This window comes from Drosophila takahashii, chromosome 2R (genome assembly GCF_030179915.1).
Source record: "Drosophila takahashii strain IR98-3 E-12201 chromosome 2R, DtakHiC1v2, whole genome shotgun sequence".
NCBI lineage: Eukaryota > Metazoa > Arthropoda > Insecta > Diptera > Drosophilidae > Drosophila > Drosophila takahashii.
The window spans coordinates 34,868,736-34,886,599 of record NC_091679.1 but is presented as its reverse complement, the minus strand read 5'-3'; the positions used below and the strand labels follow the sequence as shown (position 1 = coordinate 34,886,599).

General features: G+C 42.0%; 3 protein-coding genes across 5 annotated transcripts; 2 read left to right on the top strand and 1 right to left on the bottom strand.

The window, feature by feature from the left end:
- Positions 1–4,986: 4,986 nt before the first annotated feature.
- LOC108060360 (uncharacterized) lies at positions 4,987–17,814 on the bottom strand. Of its 2 annotated transcripts, XM_070213967.1 has the most exons (3): positions 17,550–17,814; positions 17,413–17,491; positions 4,987–4,996 (listed from the first exon to the last, which is right to left on the bottom strand). In XM_070213967.1, the coding sequence occupies exons 1-2, from the start codon at positions 17,767–17,769 to the stop codon at positions 17,421–17,423; spliced, it is 291 nt and encodes a 96-aa protein (XP_070070068.1). In that variant the 5' UTR covers positions 17,770–17,814; the 3' UTR covers positions 4,987–4,996; positions 17,413–17,420. The 2 variants fall into 2 exon arrangements, with proteins under 2 accessions (XP_070070068.1, XP_017001513.2); XM_017146024.3 differs by lacking the exon at positions 4,987–4,996 and having other exon boundaries at positions 17,353–17,491.
- Positions 8,496–10,075, top strand: LOC138912589 (putative acyl--CoA ligase YdaB). Of its 2 annotated transcripts, none has more exons than XM_070213673.1 (2): positions 8,496–8,880; positions 8,966–10,075. In XM_070213673.1, exon 2 carries the CDS (start codon positions 9,351–9,353, stop codon positions 9,855–9,857), a length of 507 nt encoding a protein of 168 aa, XP_070069774.1. In that variant the 5' UTR covers positions 8,496–8,880; positions 8,966–9,350; the 3' UTR covers positions 9,858–10,075. Both variants share the same exon structure in this region, with proteins under 2 accessions (XP_070069774.1, XP_070069775.1).
- On the top strand, positions 15,164–16,884 carry Spn43Aa (Serpin 43Aa). Its single transcript, XM_017146007.3, has 4 exons — positions 15,164–15,269; positions 15,340–16,223; positions 16,447–16,591; positions 16,662–16,884. Exons 1-4 carry the CDS (start codon positions 15,251–15,253, stop codon positions 16,784–16,786), a joined length of 1,173 nt encoding a protein of 390 aa, XP_017001496.2. The 5' UTR covers positions 15,164–15,250; the 3' UTR covers positions 16,787–16,884.
- Positions 17,815–17,864: the final 50 nt, after the last annotated feature.

Sequence of the window (17,864 nt, the reverse complement as noted above, 5' to 3'; positions counted from 1 at the left end):
ATGTGGATGTGAGTGCTGCATTTTATCAAAGCTTGCCCAGCAGTTGCCGATGTCTGTCAAGCTATAATGCCTCCTGCCACGCCCCCCTCGCCGCCCCTTTCTATTCCATTTCATTCTATTCTATTTCGCTCCTTTTTATGCGCAAATCATGCTGCATCATTAAATCTTGCTGCTGTCGCTGCTTTTGTAGCTATTTCTGCTGTTGCTTTTTCGCTTTTTGCATTTCCTTTCGCTTTCCTTTCAGCAGCTTTTCCCTGTAAAATCCGTCTGAAACCGATGGGAGGAAATTTACGGCTTTTGGCGTTGATTTTGTTTGGGATTCGGCTGCCTGTTCCTTGCCACAGTTTTATTCTGTTTTGTTTTTTATGGGGTTTTAAGTAGTCGTAAAGCGTAACACTTGATGAGATATTAAACGTTGAAAGGATGCCCAAAATGGAAGGGAGGGCTCCCGATTTGGGATCACACATTGTTGCACTTTGTTTGATTTGATGGCTTTTTAAATATTGGTTTTTGAATTTTTCATTATTTCCTGGAGCAAAACGCTTTCAATGACCGTTTAATACTTTTGGGGCCTCGTAAAAAAAACGAGGGTTGCAAAAGAAAGACTATATTTATTAGTTAGTTTATGTATCATTCTAAACAGACGGTCTAAGCTAAAATAATTCTGTTAATTTCCTACCAAAAATATAATGCTTAAAATTATAAATAAACTCCACAGTATTTTTTCTCAGTGCTGAGGGATGGATGGCAGGCAATAGGTGAGAAACAGGCACAACTCACCTGACATCCTCGTTTCTGTCTCATCAAGGAGCATAAAGAGACCACAAGCCCGAAGAACCTTGTCTGCAAACTTGTCAATGACTCCCAGCAACTAAATATTTTATTAGGCAGTTGCCGGCACACAAAAAAAAGGAGCAGAAAATTGAAGAAGGACGAAGGACTCGGAGTGTGTGTGGTCGTGATTGCGTGAAATTTAGTAGCTCTTGGGGCGATGTAGGGACAGACAAGTTGATGCTGATGAGCCTCATGATGTGCCCGATGATGATGATGATGACGATGTGGCCGAGGCGGATGTGGAAGCCTGATGAAGCTGCCTCTGCCAGCCTGTCAGGGGAATTTGGGATGTGGCGGCAAAGTTCCTTGACTCCGCTCCCAGGCTCCTTCCACCGAACTGTTTGCTCACAATTGGCTGTACGTGTGCAACATTTTTAAGTAGCTTTCCCACTCCCTGTTTGTCTTAAGTTCGGGTAAAATGCCAAGGCTGAAACATATGTTTTCAATTTGGCTTGCAAATGGAAGAACTTGATTGAATTTTCCTCGGCCAAAACGAAGATCAATGCTGCTTTAAGATGCGAAAACTTGGCTTAAGGGAAATCTTTAGCAAAAAAAGATCTTTCGTGTATAAATAAGTTTTTTACATAAAAGTTTAAGTCTTCCCATACTAAATAATTTGTATGATCTAGAATGCCAATTACTTATATTGCTACAAGGTTGTAAATTTAATACCACAAAAGGAATCATCATGAATGGTATTAATATCTTAAAAATCCTGTATACATTTTGTTTTCTTCTTCTAATAGACTAATATTTTTATTATTAAGTAATTTACCTTTAATAAAATAAATTGTAGAATTGCAGCTGTTAGTTAAAAAAGATTTTATAGCACTCCTGAATGTGTTTATTTCTTACTATTGCCAAAATGCCACTTTAACATTCAACGTGGCTTTTCGTTGGCCCAAAACTATGCGAAACTTCATCCGTCAACGGAATCCCCAAGGAGTCGAGGAGAGAAAGGAACATTCGCAAATTACATTTGCGGCGTCTGGTAGTCTGCATCAATCATACGCACCGTGTTCAGCAGCTGTCGAGGCGTCGGGGGAAATAACTCCTGGCGGTGGTGGCGCATTCAGTGGAGAATCAGGATGTTGACAGTGCTAGTCTCCATGTCACTCCATTCAAATTACTTGCGATTCGCCCTTGTTGTTAGTGAAAGCGTCGCCTAATTGCACGCCACATGATTTGCAAGTGAGAATGCCAGCTCCTTTTTCCGGCAAATTAAAATAAATTGTCCGAAATTAAAGGGAAACTTTTACTTTTCCCCAACCCAAGCCACGTCGACTTGGCTCGGCTGCTTGTTTGCCTGCTTAGGAATTCAAATGGCGTTGCTCCGGTGATCCTACATGGCCATGACTTGTCTGACAAGCTACGACTCCTTGCTGCCTCCGCAGGATATACATATTATATATATGTAGATATAAATGCTGTGTGTTTGTCCTTTGGCTGACATTCATTTGCGATTCGCAGGGCGTAGGGAGGTGGCTCAACTTTTTGCATATTACGCACTTGGTCACGTACACGCCTCCTCTTTATTTTGCATAAGTTCGCAACTCTGGCGCGGATGATGGATGCCGAAAGCGCAAAATATGTAGCTTTAAGCCCGGATCCGGCTGGGAATTAGCTCAATTAGGCCCTGCCCGACAGTATGGCCCCGATAAGCGAGCCGATAAGGCCGAACAAAGGCAGCGGACAGCGCCAATTTCGCCGAGACAAGGTAATTGGACGGAGCACAGAGTCGAGTTTGAGTTATGGCCCGGCACTTATGAGCATTTTTACTGTCCTGCTCCGCTCGGCCTCGTTTTATTTATTTGGCTTTTCATTTTTGCGACTACGACTCCGACTCGTCGACCTTTGCCAGCCACCCGAAACAAGTTCAATGGCTCCCCCCACCCGGATTTTCCACTGAAAAGCGGGCAACACAATTTTTTATTTCGCATGTTGCGACGCTAAGTGCTTCCTGTGCTTTTTTCCCGGGGGCTGGGCGAGGTGCCACATCAACTTTGGCTGGCACGCCATAATATTAATTGTGCCTGCCAGAAAATATATTTTTTTCCGGCTCCCGGGGGTCGGGGGACTCGAGGAGGAATCACACATAAAGGACATGCCGGGGGCCACTTAAATGCCATTAAATTTTTATTTTATGCCCACGAATGAAGTGCGTGCGCTCTTAAATTTTTAATAATTATTCATAGCCGGGTCCTTGCCAGATAATCGCACTTTGTTCTCCGGGTCCAGGCCAGCAGCTATTTGGTCAGTCGACTTTTTGGGTCCCCCGGCTCATGAGTATTTGCATTTGGGCTCTTCACTTTCGGTTTTTTGGTGCGTCGTGGTGCGGGGAATTATGATTATTCCTCGGCCAGCTGATGCAGCTTTTGGTGTAGTTGGTCCGAGGGGTTGGTAGTCCCAGTTGCCGTTGGATCCTTAGACTAGTTTCCCCGTCAACGATTGTCAACCCCCCAGACTTCCCGAGTCGCGTCTGTGGGAAATGACAAATTGTCTCATCAGTCAGCGCAAATGTAACAGAACAGAGCGTAACAGAACGGGGCATGCATCGCAGCACAATGGATCAGAAGTGCTCAGAACGGTGCTCGAGCAGAAGTTTTTCCCTGCTGGAGGAACAATCATTATTATTGTCTACTTTTGAGGGCTTCATCTGCTCCTGCACCGAGAGAAATTAAAAAGGGGAAGAGAAAATACCGTAATGGCTTCTCTAAAAATAGTTGGAAAACGTTATTTATTGAGTTGAAATTTCGGGAAAAATGGGAAACAGATTAATTTCCACTACCAAATATTACTTTAATAGAATTATGAGCCAAGTAAAACCTTATGCCAAAACCGCAGTGAAAAACAGATCCCAAATCATTGTTACTTTCACTATTACTATGATAACTAAATTGACTAAGTGGGTAGTTGGCTTTTTCCTTATAGAAATTAAAAGAAAACTGATTAGAAAACGATTTTATTATGGTGCAACTTAAAAAAACAAAAAATTTGACTTCTTATTTTTAAATTAATTACTTTTTATATCGTATTTATCAGAACACCAAGTCATTTTTACTTGTTGGTGAAATTATCACTTCATATACTATATTACAAAGCAATAATTTCTTTCAGTGCAATTCTTCCGCACTCTCATCTGCTGGTGGCGTCTCATTCAGACACATGTGCTTTTGACAAGCTGCCGCTCATCGCCTTGTGTGACATCATTTATTATATTTCATTTGCAATGTCTTGGGATACCTTGTCTGCATTCCATTTCCCTGTCCCCCCATAGATATGAGTGATGCACAGAGTTCCACTTCTGCGCCACAAAAAGTATGCAAAATATGGGGAAACTTTTCATTCCTTCACTCAGCCATTTAATGAGCAAAGTTTCAATTAAATCGAAGCTTTCAGCGCCCGACTTCAACTGGGGTCTCAGCTGCTGCTCAAACAAATCGAAGCAAACAGAAACAGTCGCCCGACTCCCCTGAATTCCGCCGACAGCAATGCCAATAAAATCCAGAGGCAAGAAGAGCAAAAAGCTTATGTGTTTTTCAGCGATTTCCCCAACTAAATCACAGCTAAATCTCTGGTCTCCCCCTCGGTAGATGAGTTTTATTTGTTTGTCGTTCTGTCTTTTCTGTGTTATTTTTTGTTTCGTTACTTTCGAATGTAAACTGATAAAAACAATTGAAAGCAAACAGAACCCAATGGGGGGAAAAGTAATCTTTAAATTAAGGGTCGCAGTGCTTATTTCTTTTGGAGTTTTACTAGGGTGAGGACCCCAGAGCTTTCCACGACTTCTTCTTTGCCAACCCTCCCCAATTTCCGTCTTCAATTTAACATATAAGTAAAGTCATTTAGGTTCGATTTGAATTTAAATGTTTTTCGGTTTTGTTCCCATATTAAAGCGTTTACCACAAAATGGAAAAGTTTCGTTTAATATGTGCTCGGGCCAAAACCAAGCACACACGCAATTTAAATGGGGGCGGCACCCAAAAAGTATGCCAACTTTAATTGATTTTTGCCTGGGACTTGGACCTCGGCTGCATGTGAAGAGCTCATTATGATTTAATTAACTGTGCACTATATATTTACGCGGTAATTCATATTTAGCCCACATTAGCGTGCTTGACCCCTGAATTTTCCGCGTGTGTTTGTTTTATATGAAATAACGGTTGGCGCTGTATAATTTTCACATTTTATTTTTATCTTAATGTTTAATTTAGTTTTTCATTATTTAACACGATTCGTGGCGAGCTGAGAAGGGTGCAGAATTGGAGGATTGAGGAATTGGTTGACCTTGAGAAAATAAATTCGACTAATTGAATTCTTGAAAAACTAACTTATTATTTCTGGACATTAAATATATTTTTTTGGAATAATACTATAGATAATTTAATTATCAATTTAGCAGAAGTTGTGTTTTTTATTGTCAAATCATAATAAGTTTAATTTTTGCCTGGCTCATAATTCACGACTGTTTTCCCCCCAGAACCGAAACATTTACATAATTTGACCATTTAATTTGACATGCTCTAATTAAACAAGTTAATGGTTTTTGTACGGCTACAAAGGACTTCTGTCACTTCGGTCCAATTATAGCGTTTCTAGTTTTTCACCCCAACACCCTCTTTCAGTCACATTTTCAACACTTGAGACCGAGGAGCCAGAGTTGGGAGTAAGCCGAGCTCTAAGGAGCAGCACTTAGCTGCGTATTTTACAGTTCATTGCATTGTTATATAATTTAACAGGCAAACACCTTGCCTGAGTGCACACACTCAAAGGCATTCCATTTCCTCCCCCGCTGAGTGTGTGTGGGTGTTCGAGGGGAAGGGATAGCCAAAAGCCGGGCAACAATGTAGCCAAGTTTATTTGTGCTAAAAAGAGTTTCTCAGACTTAAACCCTCACTGCCTCGTCTTGGGGAGCCATATCAAATGCTCCGTCCCACAAAAAAATACACCACCCCACTCACACGCGGGGTGCTTATGAAATGGCTTTGGGTTTGAGTCGGGGAGAGTGTATAAAAAATTGCTACAAAAGATGCCATTAAAAAATCTTTGTGTTGCCACAAATAAATCCAGCACAAACACATACGCACTCAAACACATGTGAAACATTATTACACTGAGAAAATCAGAATTAGTATTTTGTACTTTGAATTCAAAAATTTGTAACAATTAAATAAAAAAGAAAGTTTTATGGTTGTCTAATTAAGTTATAAAACATCCATAATTTTGTTTGTTTTAGTGTTTGTACAATACTTTTCGTATGTTTAATAATATTATATTGTATTAATATTGTGTTTTATTTACATTAATGTACATTTAAGAAAATAAAAATAAAATTTAAAAGCTTTAGATATCAATGATGAATGAGTAAAACTCTAAAATAAAAGGACATCGAATATCGAGACAGAAATTACCCTGAATTTACTTTTTCAGTGCTCGCGCACAACAAAGAGCTTTACATCCATCAAAGTAGAAACTAAGTCGCAGTTGGGGCATCAACAAAAGTTGCTAAGCTGAGGGCTGCGTGGTAGGGGAAAGAGGTCGAGGGTCTCCCATTTCAGTTGGCTTAACGCATTTTACACTTTTGCAATTGTTTAGCCGTGTTCTGGCACTCTTCAGCCCCACATACAGTTTTCCCCGTCCGGTCTGAAATCCCCAATCTCCCCACTGCGACTCCATATGTCACTGCATACTTTCGGGCGGTCCCATTTAAATGTCACTTTAGACTTCGGGGGCTCAGTCTGCACTTCAAACTCCGGGCCCAAGCCCAATCTCCAATCCCCAGCCCAATCCTAATCCGAATCCGAATCTCGCACATTAACACATTTCGTGTGGTTCCTCTGTCTGCGTGGGCCTCATAAAACGCACTCTCTAAAACTATTTTGGCAGGGCGTGTCAAACAGTAAATTTAGCGACAGCTAACTCCATCTCCCCGTCGCACAACCTCAAAATAGTCCTAAACCCTGCTTTCAGATCGTAAAAAACGGCGAAAAATCCGCTTTTAAAACGTTCGCATGTGTGTGGGGAAAAATCGCGAGACTTTACATAAAAAGTGAGTGGGAGAAGGGGCGAGTGGAGCCGGGAAAAGCCCTGAACTTCTGTTGTTATTCACACGCTTTTAGGCCGGGCCCATGTGTCAATAAATTGGTTGAATGTAGCAGCAAAACTGTAAAAAAACTGACAGACAGTTCAATTTTGCTCACGCTATTGTTGCAACTGCTGCTGCTGCAACTTCTTTTGCCGCTGCTGCTGCAACTTTGATGCTTTTTTATGGCATTCTTTTACTTTTTTAGCTGGGTTTTGTCTGAGGATATTTTTGTATAGGTTGTACTGGAGCTCACATGTTTCTCATATTCTACTTTGGATATAAATGAACTAAAATATGTAGATTATGATAACAGATTTTTAGATATTTATCAAACGTTTTAATACTTTTTAAATAGAAGAAAATTTAAAAAAAAATTGTATAAAGGCTGATAAATAAATCTTCCTTAACAGATCTTAGATCGAAAAGGTTTTGATAAAGAATTATTTAATGCTAAAACTTAGTTAGAACTTAGTTTCAAAATAGGAGAACTTTTCAGTGTATTGTCTTTTTTGTCGCATGCGATATTTTCCCATTGTTGCTGAAAATTGGCTGTCATCGATGAGAAGAAAATCGTTGCATATCTTTGGGCTTTCGCTCAAAATCAGGGGAAACGAGCCATCGGATTTTGTGCATCTCTCGTCTCCCCTTCCCAAAAAATCGATGTGTCATTTTGACAAGCAAATTAGCATACGTGAAAAGGCTAAGGAAGAAAAAAAAGAGAGCGGGAGGGGCTCCCGGCGAAGACAGGCCCATTTTTTGAGGATGATCGCTGCAGTTCGCCGGCTGGAAATGGGATGGTGGCATCATCATCATCATCATCTTGGCAATTCCCGCTGAGAGTGTGCTTTGGCCAAACATTTTCATTCCAAATGCATCTTCGGCGAAGAATTTGCAATGCAAAGTTGCAACATTTGTTGCTGCTGCTGCTGCCTGAATGACGATCGTTACATAAAGTACGCCACCAAAGCCGCACAGCGCCATCGAAATAGAAGGCGAAATAGAAGGAGGCCCAGCCCGGATCTGCCAGCTAAACCGCAACCGAGGACGAGGCCAAGCCCGAACTTGAAGCCAAACGCAAACCCAAATCCCAGGCCCAATCCGCAATGGCATCTTGATCATGTCATATGTTCTGCGCAGTGGCAGTTGCCGCAATTTCCTGTTGGCCATAAATTGAAATAATTGAGGATCGCTTGCGCTGATTTCAATCAGCTAATTGACATTTTATGATGGACACATTTCTGCCCGATAGACAAATAAACGTCGAAGGTTGGCCAAATATAGGTTGCTACAGGCCTGCACATAAAGAAAAGCTTTGGTCGTTCTAAGAAAATATTAACTAAGGGATTTTTTAAAACGCAAAATATTCTTATGAATGTTATATATTATAAAAAGAATTAATACCCTCAGAAATTTTAAAAAGCTTAAATTAAAAATGGTATTTAGGTGTGGAATATTTATTGAAAATGTTAAATGATCAATTAAATATTTAAAATTCTAATTTCTGCAAAAAGCCCAGGATCCAGTGCGTCAAAATCTCATCGCCCAGGACCAGCAGCGGGGTAAGTTTGTCGGGACACCACCCACATATCAGCCGTCGCCTACGCCTGTTTCTTCATCGGAATCGCGATGCATACTCTTAATTGCACCTATTTACCGGAAATAATTGAGAAGCTGTTCTACAACACAAAGCCAAGCATAATTTTCTGCGACGGTGATGAGTACGAAAAAGTGCGCCTCTCTACCGCTAAGTTGGATGTACTGATAGTGACCATGCGCAAACATCCTGCCGGTGGGTTAAGTATCCAGGAAGTGCTGAAGACGCCTGCAGAAGAGGGATTCAAGCCAACTCCCTTAAAACAAGGTTTCACCCAAGCGTTGGCTATAATCAGCAATCCTGGCACCACAGGCACTCCAAAGGCCGTTATTGTGTCCAATTACCGAACCATTCTAAGCGGCTTTACGTAAGTACACCGTAAAAATTTGATAAATATTAAAAATATTATATAACTTTATATCATTTTATAAACATAAAATTTACCACCTCAGATGTTCTGTATATGTCCAGCAGCTTGGACTGGATTTCGTGTCTGTGGACAGTAATCTCTTCGGGAGTCTTCAGCACAACGCGCATAGTGTCTGATAAACCTTTCGATCCGTCGGAAACTCTCCGCATAGTTGAAGAATACCAGGTAACATGCCTTCTACAGCCTCCGGCGCAAGTGGCAGCCACTGTAAGTTGTCAAGACTTCGAAAAAGCCAACTTGCAGAGCCTGCGTTGTTAAAAAAGGATTCGAGAGAAATTGGGAAATGACTTTCTAGATTTTTGCTATGGAGCTTTAGAAGTGTGATCTCTTATTTGTTACAACAGGCACTACGATGCGAAGCCCAATTCTGTGGGTACTGAACGACCAAGGTGAGATACTGGGTCCCAATGAGGAGGGCGAGGTGTGCATTAACAATGGAAGCGTTTGGCCCGGATATTACGGATTTCCGTAATAGCATAGAAGCAACGGAAGAAGTTTACAAGGACAACTGGTACCATACTGGCGACCTTGGTTACGTAGACGACGATGGCTTTGTGTACATCGTGGATCGAAAAAAAGACATGCTATGGTACCATAGCAACAATTACTATCCTCATGAGCTGGAGGAACTGATCTCCCGAATGCCCGGAGTTGTTGAAGTTTGTGTGTTTGGCATTTGGAGTGTGGAAAATTGTGACGAGGCAGCGGCTCTTGTCACCAAGAAACCAGATGTTCTGTTCAGCGAACAGGACGTAATAGATTTTGTAGAGAAGCATGCTAGCACCGAGTTCCTCAGATTACACGCTGGCTGTTTAATTGTTGATGATCTGAAGTATAGTCCCATTGGAAAGATAAATCGTGCTGCCAACAAGGAATACTATATTCGGAAGAAGGGTATTAAAATAGTGACATAGAATGGAAGTATACATTTGGAAAATGCAATGGTTATTATATCGCGATAGCTTTAAAACTGAGAGACTAGTTCGCATAGAAATAGACATACGGACATGGATCGATGTATGGCTATTGGTGCTGATCAAGGATATATATACTTTATGTGGTCGGAAACGACTCTATAAAAAAATGGACATTCAAACAAACCGACAAATACACATTTAGGTATCATTTTGAATATGCGTCGTTCAATGCGTATCCTAATAAAGAAAAAACTAATATTTGAATAGAAATACGTTCGTCTCCCTAATGGTTTTTTTTTTCAACTTTTCTTTACTTTACTTTTTATTAAAAAGTTTTAGAATCATAATTTCAATCGAACTATCTATGCAGATTTTCAATTCGTCGGCTATACTTAGTCTCCTCTCGGTGCGATTCGTCACTACGTGGACGGCAGTCCACACCGATTAAATTAGACATTTCTATTTCAGTGTAATGGCTAGTGATCAGCAGCCACCCCAAATTGATATGTTGTCTATCATATCGAGAGCGTTCTTCGTCATCTTCGGCAACATCTTCAATTGAATTTGATTTGGTTGGATCGCTGGATGGCTGGTGCCCTTCTATGAAGCTGAAAGCTAGTGGCTGGATTCTAGATTCTGGATATTGGATGTTGGCTGTGCCCACTTTGGGCATATCAATTGACTGCTTAGGCGGCTGTCAGATGCCTTAACGGACAGTCTACAACGTCGTGTGGCATGTTGCTGTTGATAGATGTCCGTGATTTCGTAGAAAACGAAAGGCTAGGGTCCGACTCCGACCCCTCGCCATAGGTCTGTTTATTTTAGTGCTAATTAATGGGAAGTACAAGGAGTCGTTCTGGTCGTTGCAGCTTAATTTGTCGCGGCTGAGACTTCTCGAATGGGCAAATCCAGTTCCCAGTTGCATGCACCAAGTGGGCAGCTCGAGATTGACGTGTCATCCATGTTGCAGCTGTTGTTGTTGTCACTGTTGTTGCGTTGCGTTTGTCCCTGTCAGCATTGTTGTTGTTGTTGTTGTTGCTGGGTCTGTCGCCTGGTCAAGTGGACAACACCGCCGCCGCCAGGGAGCCGGACTTTGGAATTGGTCTCGGAAAGTGCACTAAAAAAAAGAACAGCTATATAGTCCTCCATTTATTTTAATTTAAATCATAAGGAAAAAAGATTCAGTTGAGTTCCGTGGTATACGAAAATCTTAAAAAGTTTTTTAATTGAATGCCAAATTCTAATAACGAGCTCAACGTGGTGCCGTATAAGAATTGTTGTTTTTCCGTTTTTCTATAGTAAAAAATCTTTGTTGAGAATCATTTATATTTTTATTATTTGTAATAGAATGATATAAATATTCCTCAAAACGTTCAATGGAATCAAAACTACAGTTATATCATAACAAAAATACTTTCCCCAATAAACAAAGCAGCTGGTTTAGATTTATGAGAAATTTTAATGTTATTTGATTTTGAAATCTTTTAATTTGAGTGTGCGTATGGAGTGTGGCAAGTCTCTATTTGCATATGCAGTACGCTTGATTTGCTGCTCACTTGATGCCGCCGCTGCAATTGAATGAAAGTTTTTCCGATCCGCGGCAGACTAAGTCGAGCTGACCAACGCCTCTCGGTTTTCACTAAAGTGCCTCGCTGGAGCTGTCGATTAGATTGGGCTGCGGCATTTAGCTAATTACCTCAGTTGTAGAAAAGTTGTCTCTACTTCGTGGAACCCGGTGGTGCGGGTTACGAGGCTGAGTGGTGTCCAAACCGCTTCGGAGGTGACAGCTAGTCGGAAGAGCCAGCTAAGACCTTCATCAGGCGGATAACTTTCGTTTGACGATTTCGCAAATTATTTATAAGAATTTATGACCATAAAAAGTATTTATATTTTTATAGATATTACCGTTTATGAGACGAGTGTTTTCTCCTGGGTGTTTCCATGCATTCTGGTATCCCAGTGGAAAGCTGTAATGAACTTTTATTAATTTTAATTGATGGTTATGAACTGCCTTAAATGTCTCAAGTTGTGTAAATCAAACTATTTTTTGTACAAGTCAATCAAGTCCAAATCATGTTTGGATGGGAAGACAAAAGACTATATGACTAAAACATAAGAAGATAATTAATTTAAAGAGGTTAGAAAATAGATTAAAATGTTGAAAGTATCCTTAAACGTTAAACTTTTCTTTTGCTATTACTTTAGTGGGTACTAAACGTTTTCTTTAGGAAATTAAAGACGATGAGTGCCAGTAACATCCAACCCGTCGAGTGCTTGGCTAGACAAGAGCCCTCACTCATTTGACTCCCGCACAATCTCCGATCAAAGACTTCTAACAAACCCCCGAACAGTCCCCCTTCCCACTGGAAGCCCCATCAATTGTTCACCTTCATCAGGCGGACACGCACAGGCCGAACCAAACGAATCCCCCAGGGGGATACATCTTCGATACTATGCAAATGTCGAGTATTCTGTTTTAGTTATGTGCAAATTTATTGTTTATAAAAAGCAGCAGCGGTGGGGAGACACAAGGCAGCCGGAGAGCGATTGCTGCCATTGTTTTTGTTCTTCTTTTATATTTATTTTCATTTATTTTTTTTTTTGGTGGTGTTTGGGAAGTTTTTGCGAGCTGGGCGCTGTGTGTTTCTGCTCTATCATCAACTGGTTTTGGGTTACCCGCACGCACACAGCCAGCAGGAAAGCCAAGATGCAGCAGCGATCACATAATTCGTGTTGCTGCCTCATCATTCTTATGCTTTTCCAAGCCGCGTCCGAAGATCGGGCTCCGAGAAGAGAGGAAGACGTTTTTGCCAAGTTTATTTTTATCAACAGCGGCAGCCGCAGCATTTTGCTGCTGTTGCATGATGAATCCACGGAAAGAAATTGCAAATTCTCTATTTACATTTATAGTGCTGGCAGAAGGCATAGGTTCGGCAGTAAATCTTTCATATCAGCCACTTTAATTGCTGGGGGTCCAACTGAAAGCGTAACTGTTATAGCCAACCGGTATTAACGATCATATTTCATAAAGCGTGACCGAATAACATAGTCTTATTGGGTAGCATCGTAGCCTAAAATTGGGGTTCAGTCCATATTTATCTAGGTATGTCCAATGATTGGATAGGAATAAAATTTGCGATGTAAACCTAAGTATATCAAATTACCAACTTAAATTCCATTTTAATATTTTGTATGATAATATAGGGTTTTTTTTAAGCCTTTTAAGGTATAGTATTTAAAAGTTTAAGTGATCGATAACCATTTATTTAAAGCTTTTACCGAATATTATTTAAAGATATAACTGAATTGTATATACTTTAATGGATACATTTACCAGACCCTTTTTTTCTGAGTGCCCAGATTGAGTCCCTTCCCCGATCCGATCCGATCCGATCCTCCGGCAGCTGTGTGTATCTGGAGAGACAAGAGCCGCTGCCACAGAGCTTTTGCGGCCCGGCATCTCACGATCTTTAACATGTTTTGTCTCGATCAGTGAAATCATTCAATCAGAACGGTCAGCACCGCTTCGTCGGTCGTTGCCAGGAGACAGGACACACTCACACACACCGCATTCTGCACACACTGGTGGTTGTAAATTATATAAGGTTAAACCGAATCTGGTTTTGTGCTTTTAAGGCAGCCTCCCATCCTCATCCCCATTCCCATTCCAATCCCCCAGTCGCCGATTGAAAGTGTTTGGAGCGTTTCGTTTTTGTGCCTCGTAATGCTGGCATCAGCTCTTCGATTCTGGGCCTTATATCTATATCGTAATTATGCAAGATCAGCGGGGCTAAAGGAGCCCATCAGTCAAAGCAACGGCAGCCACAATAACCCACGGAAGCTGCCAATTTATGACACCCGAAGAAGAGCCTTACAAAAGAGGGCTTCCTCGTGCATGATTCTCCTTTTCTTTTCTTTCTTTTTTTTTGAGAGAACTCCTTCTTTTCGGGTCCATAAAGCATGTTTTTAAAATTCCATTAAAATTTATTAGCATTTCACACAAAATGTGCATAAATAACCCCGGCGAATTTCGGGACTTTTGATAAATCAGCGGGAGAATCGGGAAAGGATTGCGGCTAGGGACCCGTTCCCAGGTCTCTGATGATAACAAATTGGCTATCGTCTTTGAGTCTTTGTGCACTCACCTGAGCCCGCTGAGATTTCATTTCGATTTTCGTCTTCCGAGTTGCTTGAATTTCGTAAATTTGTGTGTGCGTGTTGCCGTTAATTGGAATAGGGAGGTGGGGGCTGGTAACTCCAAGCCCGATAAACAATTTATGCGCAATGCTGTTTGTTTTCCCCGCTGCTTTTTGTTTATGGACGCATTATCTAAACAAATACGAAAATAACTCATTAAATGCAAAGGCCATAAAACCTGAACATTTTGGTTCGTGTTCGTAAACGAGAAATTAGAGTTAATGCAATCCCGATCTCAGGGCCCATCCCATCACCCCATCATACCACCATTCCATCCCATCCCGATCTCGAACTTCCCAGTTTCTGCTCTCTGGCTTTAGCTTTGCGTCCAAGCATGCATGTAAATAATTTGACAGCAGAGTAAATCCCAAGGCGGCCACTCGAGGCGAGAGGTGGGCAACAAGTGCAAAAGGCGAAAGCAACAAAAACTCAAGTGCACCAGCGGAGAGTCAGAGAAAGAGAGAGAGAGAGAGAGAGCTGGAGAAACCGAGAGAGACAGAGAAGCTGACCGAGAGAATGCTCCAACGATCAAGTGCAGAGAGACGGAAAGATTACCTGCTGAGACTCTTCCCAGTATTACCAGGTGCTCGGGTTAAGAACCCAATCCACCTTAAAGTTCCTTTCTTTCTTTCTTTTTTCTACCCTATAACAGTGGGTATTCGAATTTCTGTTTATGGCTTGTTATTTTGTGATGATAAATATATTTTAGTTCTTGATAATAACATTAAAATCCAGAAAAAATTGTTTAGTCTCTAACAAAAGAATAATATTTATTGTAGAACTTACATACATCTATCGTGTCCAACTTTATAAAGTAAAAATGGTCTATAAAACCATAGAATACTTTTCATTTCACGGTAAACAAGGGATTTCCACATCCAAGAGCTTACAACATTGTTTCAAATACAAACAGTTCATGGTTAAGATATTACTGCACATACCAATCACTGCAAAAGGGTATTAAAAGGCTCGATCTGCCAGAAACCCTTTTCTTTTTTACTGCTTTTCTTTGGTGCTGCTTGTAATGCAAAGCGCATCAGGCTCTGCCGCCGCCACCGCCTCAGTCGCAGTCGCTGCCTCAGTCGACGGTGTTCTTAGCTTGGCTTTGTCTTGATTCCTGGCCGACGGGCGGCTATAAATGACAGTTGGCCGGGCCATTTCACTTTTAGTCTCGAGGTGTCGACGCAGGCGCAATGAACCACTGGCTAAGCAGTGAGCTCTCCACCCAAAAATCACTAGAAACTCCTCCTGTAAAACTAATGTTCCTTTCTAATTCTCCTAGCTATACTACTTGGGGTCTTGATCTCCGTGCCCAGTGGGCATGGAAATACTATCAAGGAGCGGAACCTGTTTGCCACCGAACTGTTTCAAACCCTGGCCACGGATCGTCAGGATGAGAACGTGATCATCTCGCCGGTTTCCATCCAACTGGCCCTTGGCCTGGCCTACTACGGAGCGGAGGGCAGGACCGCCACAGAATTGCAAAAGACCCTGCACGCCTCCGCCAAGGAGAGCAAGGATGGGCTGGCCGAGAGCTATCACAACCTGCTGCACTCGTACATCAAGTCCAAAACCGTGCTGGAAATTGCCAACAAGGTGTACACGCGGGAGAAGCTCAAGGTATCGGATCACTTTCGCGAGGTGGCCCAGAAGTACTTCGATTCGGAGGTGGAACCCCTGGACTTTAGCCGCGAAACGGAGGCCGTGGAGCGGATCAACCGGTGGGTCAAGCAGCAGACGCAGGACAAAATTGAACGGGTGGTGGACAGCCTGGAGCCGGACACCAATGTGGCCCTGGTCAACGCCATCTACTTCAAGGCCCGCTGGGCCCGACCCTTCAACGACGAGGACACCCGGGATCGCGAGTTCTGGCTGAGCGACAGCCAGGCCATCCAGGTGCCCACGATGTTTGCCGACAACTGGTACTACTACGCTGATTACCCGGAGCTGGACGCCAAGGCCATCGAGCTGTTCTTCGAGAACATCAACCTGACCATGTGGTTCATTCTGCCCAACGAGCGTTCCGGCCTCCAGGTTCTCGAGCAGCGACTCAAGGGCGTGGACTTCAGCCTGCTCGAGGAGCGCTGGCAGTGGCAGAGTGTCTCCGTCTACCTGCCCAAGTTCAAATTCGAGTTCGACACCGACCTACGACCCACGCTGAATAAGGTAAGGGAAAGGGGTCTTCATAATGATATTCCAGGGGGAGATAAGATCTAAGAAGGAAAGATCTAGTGGCTATAAGTTATGGTGGGTCTGTCGGGAATTCAATTTGGAAACCATTAAGAGGGAGACTGGTGTTCATTCTAGAAATTTTAAAGATCTCTAACATTATTATGCTCCGTTTTATTTGATTTAAATTTTAAAGGTTTTAAATTACTCTCTCTTCTAGATGGGAATCAGTGCCATGTTCTCGGATGCAGCCGACTTCAGCAACATTTTCCAGGACTCGCCCATTGGCACTCGGATCACCAAGGTGCAGCACAAGACCTTCATCGATGTGAACGAGATCGGATGCGAGGCGGCCGGTGTCAGTTGTAAGTTAAAAGAAAGAAAGGTACCTTTAAATTTCTAGAAACAACTGCCTCTTTTTACCCCCTCCCACAGATGCTGCTGGGGTGCCCATGTCCCTGCCTTTGGACCCGAAGACTTTCGTGGCCGATCATCCGTTTGTTTTCATCATTCGCGATAAGCACGCTGTCTATTTCACCGGTCATATTGTCAAGTTTTAATAAGCTCAAACATCACACAAACACTCAGATTAAGCACTTTAAAATGTAATCATTGCATCAATCAATAAATGCGGATAGCCTCCGCCAGAACTTAGAAATCCATAGTCTGGCACCTGTGTCCACGAACTCCGCACCTGCCCTCGTTCTTTACCAAAATCACTGAAAGAAATGCATGGTGGTTAAACCTATACACTCTCCTTTAAATTCTAGTCCTTACTGTGTTTATGGTGGAGTATACGGCCACAATTGACAGTCACCAAGGCGCAATACTCCATTTCCACATGACAGCCGTCGAGAAAGCCGCAGACCAACTTGCCCTTAAATTTATCTGGACATAAGAAACAATTGGATGCAGAATCATAAACCCCTGCTAAAACATTGGGTAGTTCAAGGACACCTAATGCTGTCACCAATAAAGTTATACAGATGATCCGCATTTTTCTATAGACCGATTCAAAAAGCTGTGGAAGCTTAAATGATCGTTTTCCTTTCTTCTATTTACAAGCGAATCGGATGCATTATTCAAGGTGAAAATCCAAATAAGGTATATTAGAAAAACAGAAAAAAAATATAGAAACCCATTTAATCAGATTAAGCTCTTTAAAATGTAATAACTACAAGAAACCAATAAAAGTTAGAAATCCATAAACTCGCATTTGTATCCCCGAACTGCTTCGCACCTCCCCTCGTTCTTCACCAGGATCACTGAAAGGGAGCCAAGTTAGTACACTTGATCTTATTAGTATATTATAAATATCCTCACTGTGTTTATGATGCAATTGACGGCCACAGTTGAAAACCAACAAGGCGCAATACTCTAATTCCAAGTGGCAGCCGTTGAGGAAGGCGCATACCAATTTGCCCTTGAATTCTTCAGGACATGCCGTACAAAGGGACGTTGCTGAAGAAGCCCATGCTAAAACTTTGGGTAAATCGAAAGCAGCTAATGCCACCACCAAGAACGTAAGCCAGTGGATATTCATTTCACTATGGACCGATTTGAAAAGCTATAGATGTGGGAATGATTGTCCAAATTGGACTCGTCTCTTCAATTGACAGGCGAATCGAACGAATTATT

What these genes read in the sequence shown, in the direction of transcription:
- LOC108060360 (XM_070213967.1), bottom strand. Translation starts at nt 17,769, where the DNA reads ATGAATATCCACTGGCTTACGTTCTTGGTGGTGGCATTAGCTGCTTTC. An exon ending in TCAATTGCATCATAAACACA is followed by an intron (nt 17,492 to 17,549) that starts GTGAGGATATTT and finishes GCTCCCTTTCAG; the next exon opens with TGATCCTGGTGAAGAACGAG.
- LOC138912589 (XM_070213673.1), top strand. Translation starts at nt 9,351, where the DNA reads ATGAGGAGGGCGAGGTGTGCATTAACAATGGAAGCGTTTGGCCCGGAT.
- Spn43Aa (XM_017146007.3), top strand. An exon ending in TACGACCCACGCTGAATAAG is followed by an intron (nt 16,224 to 16,446) that starts GTAAGGGAAAGG and finishes TCTCTCTTCTAG; the next exon opens with ATGGGAATCAGTGCCATGTT. An exon ending in CGAGGCGGCCGGTGTCAGTT is followed by an intron (nt 16,592 to 16,661) that starts GTAAGTTAAAAG and finishes CCCCTCCCACAG; the next exon opens with ATGCTGCTGGGGTGCCCATG.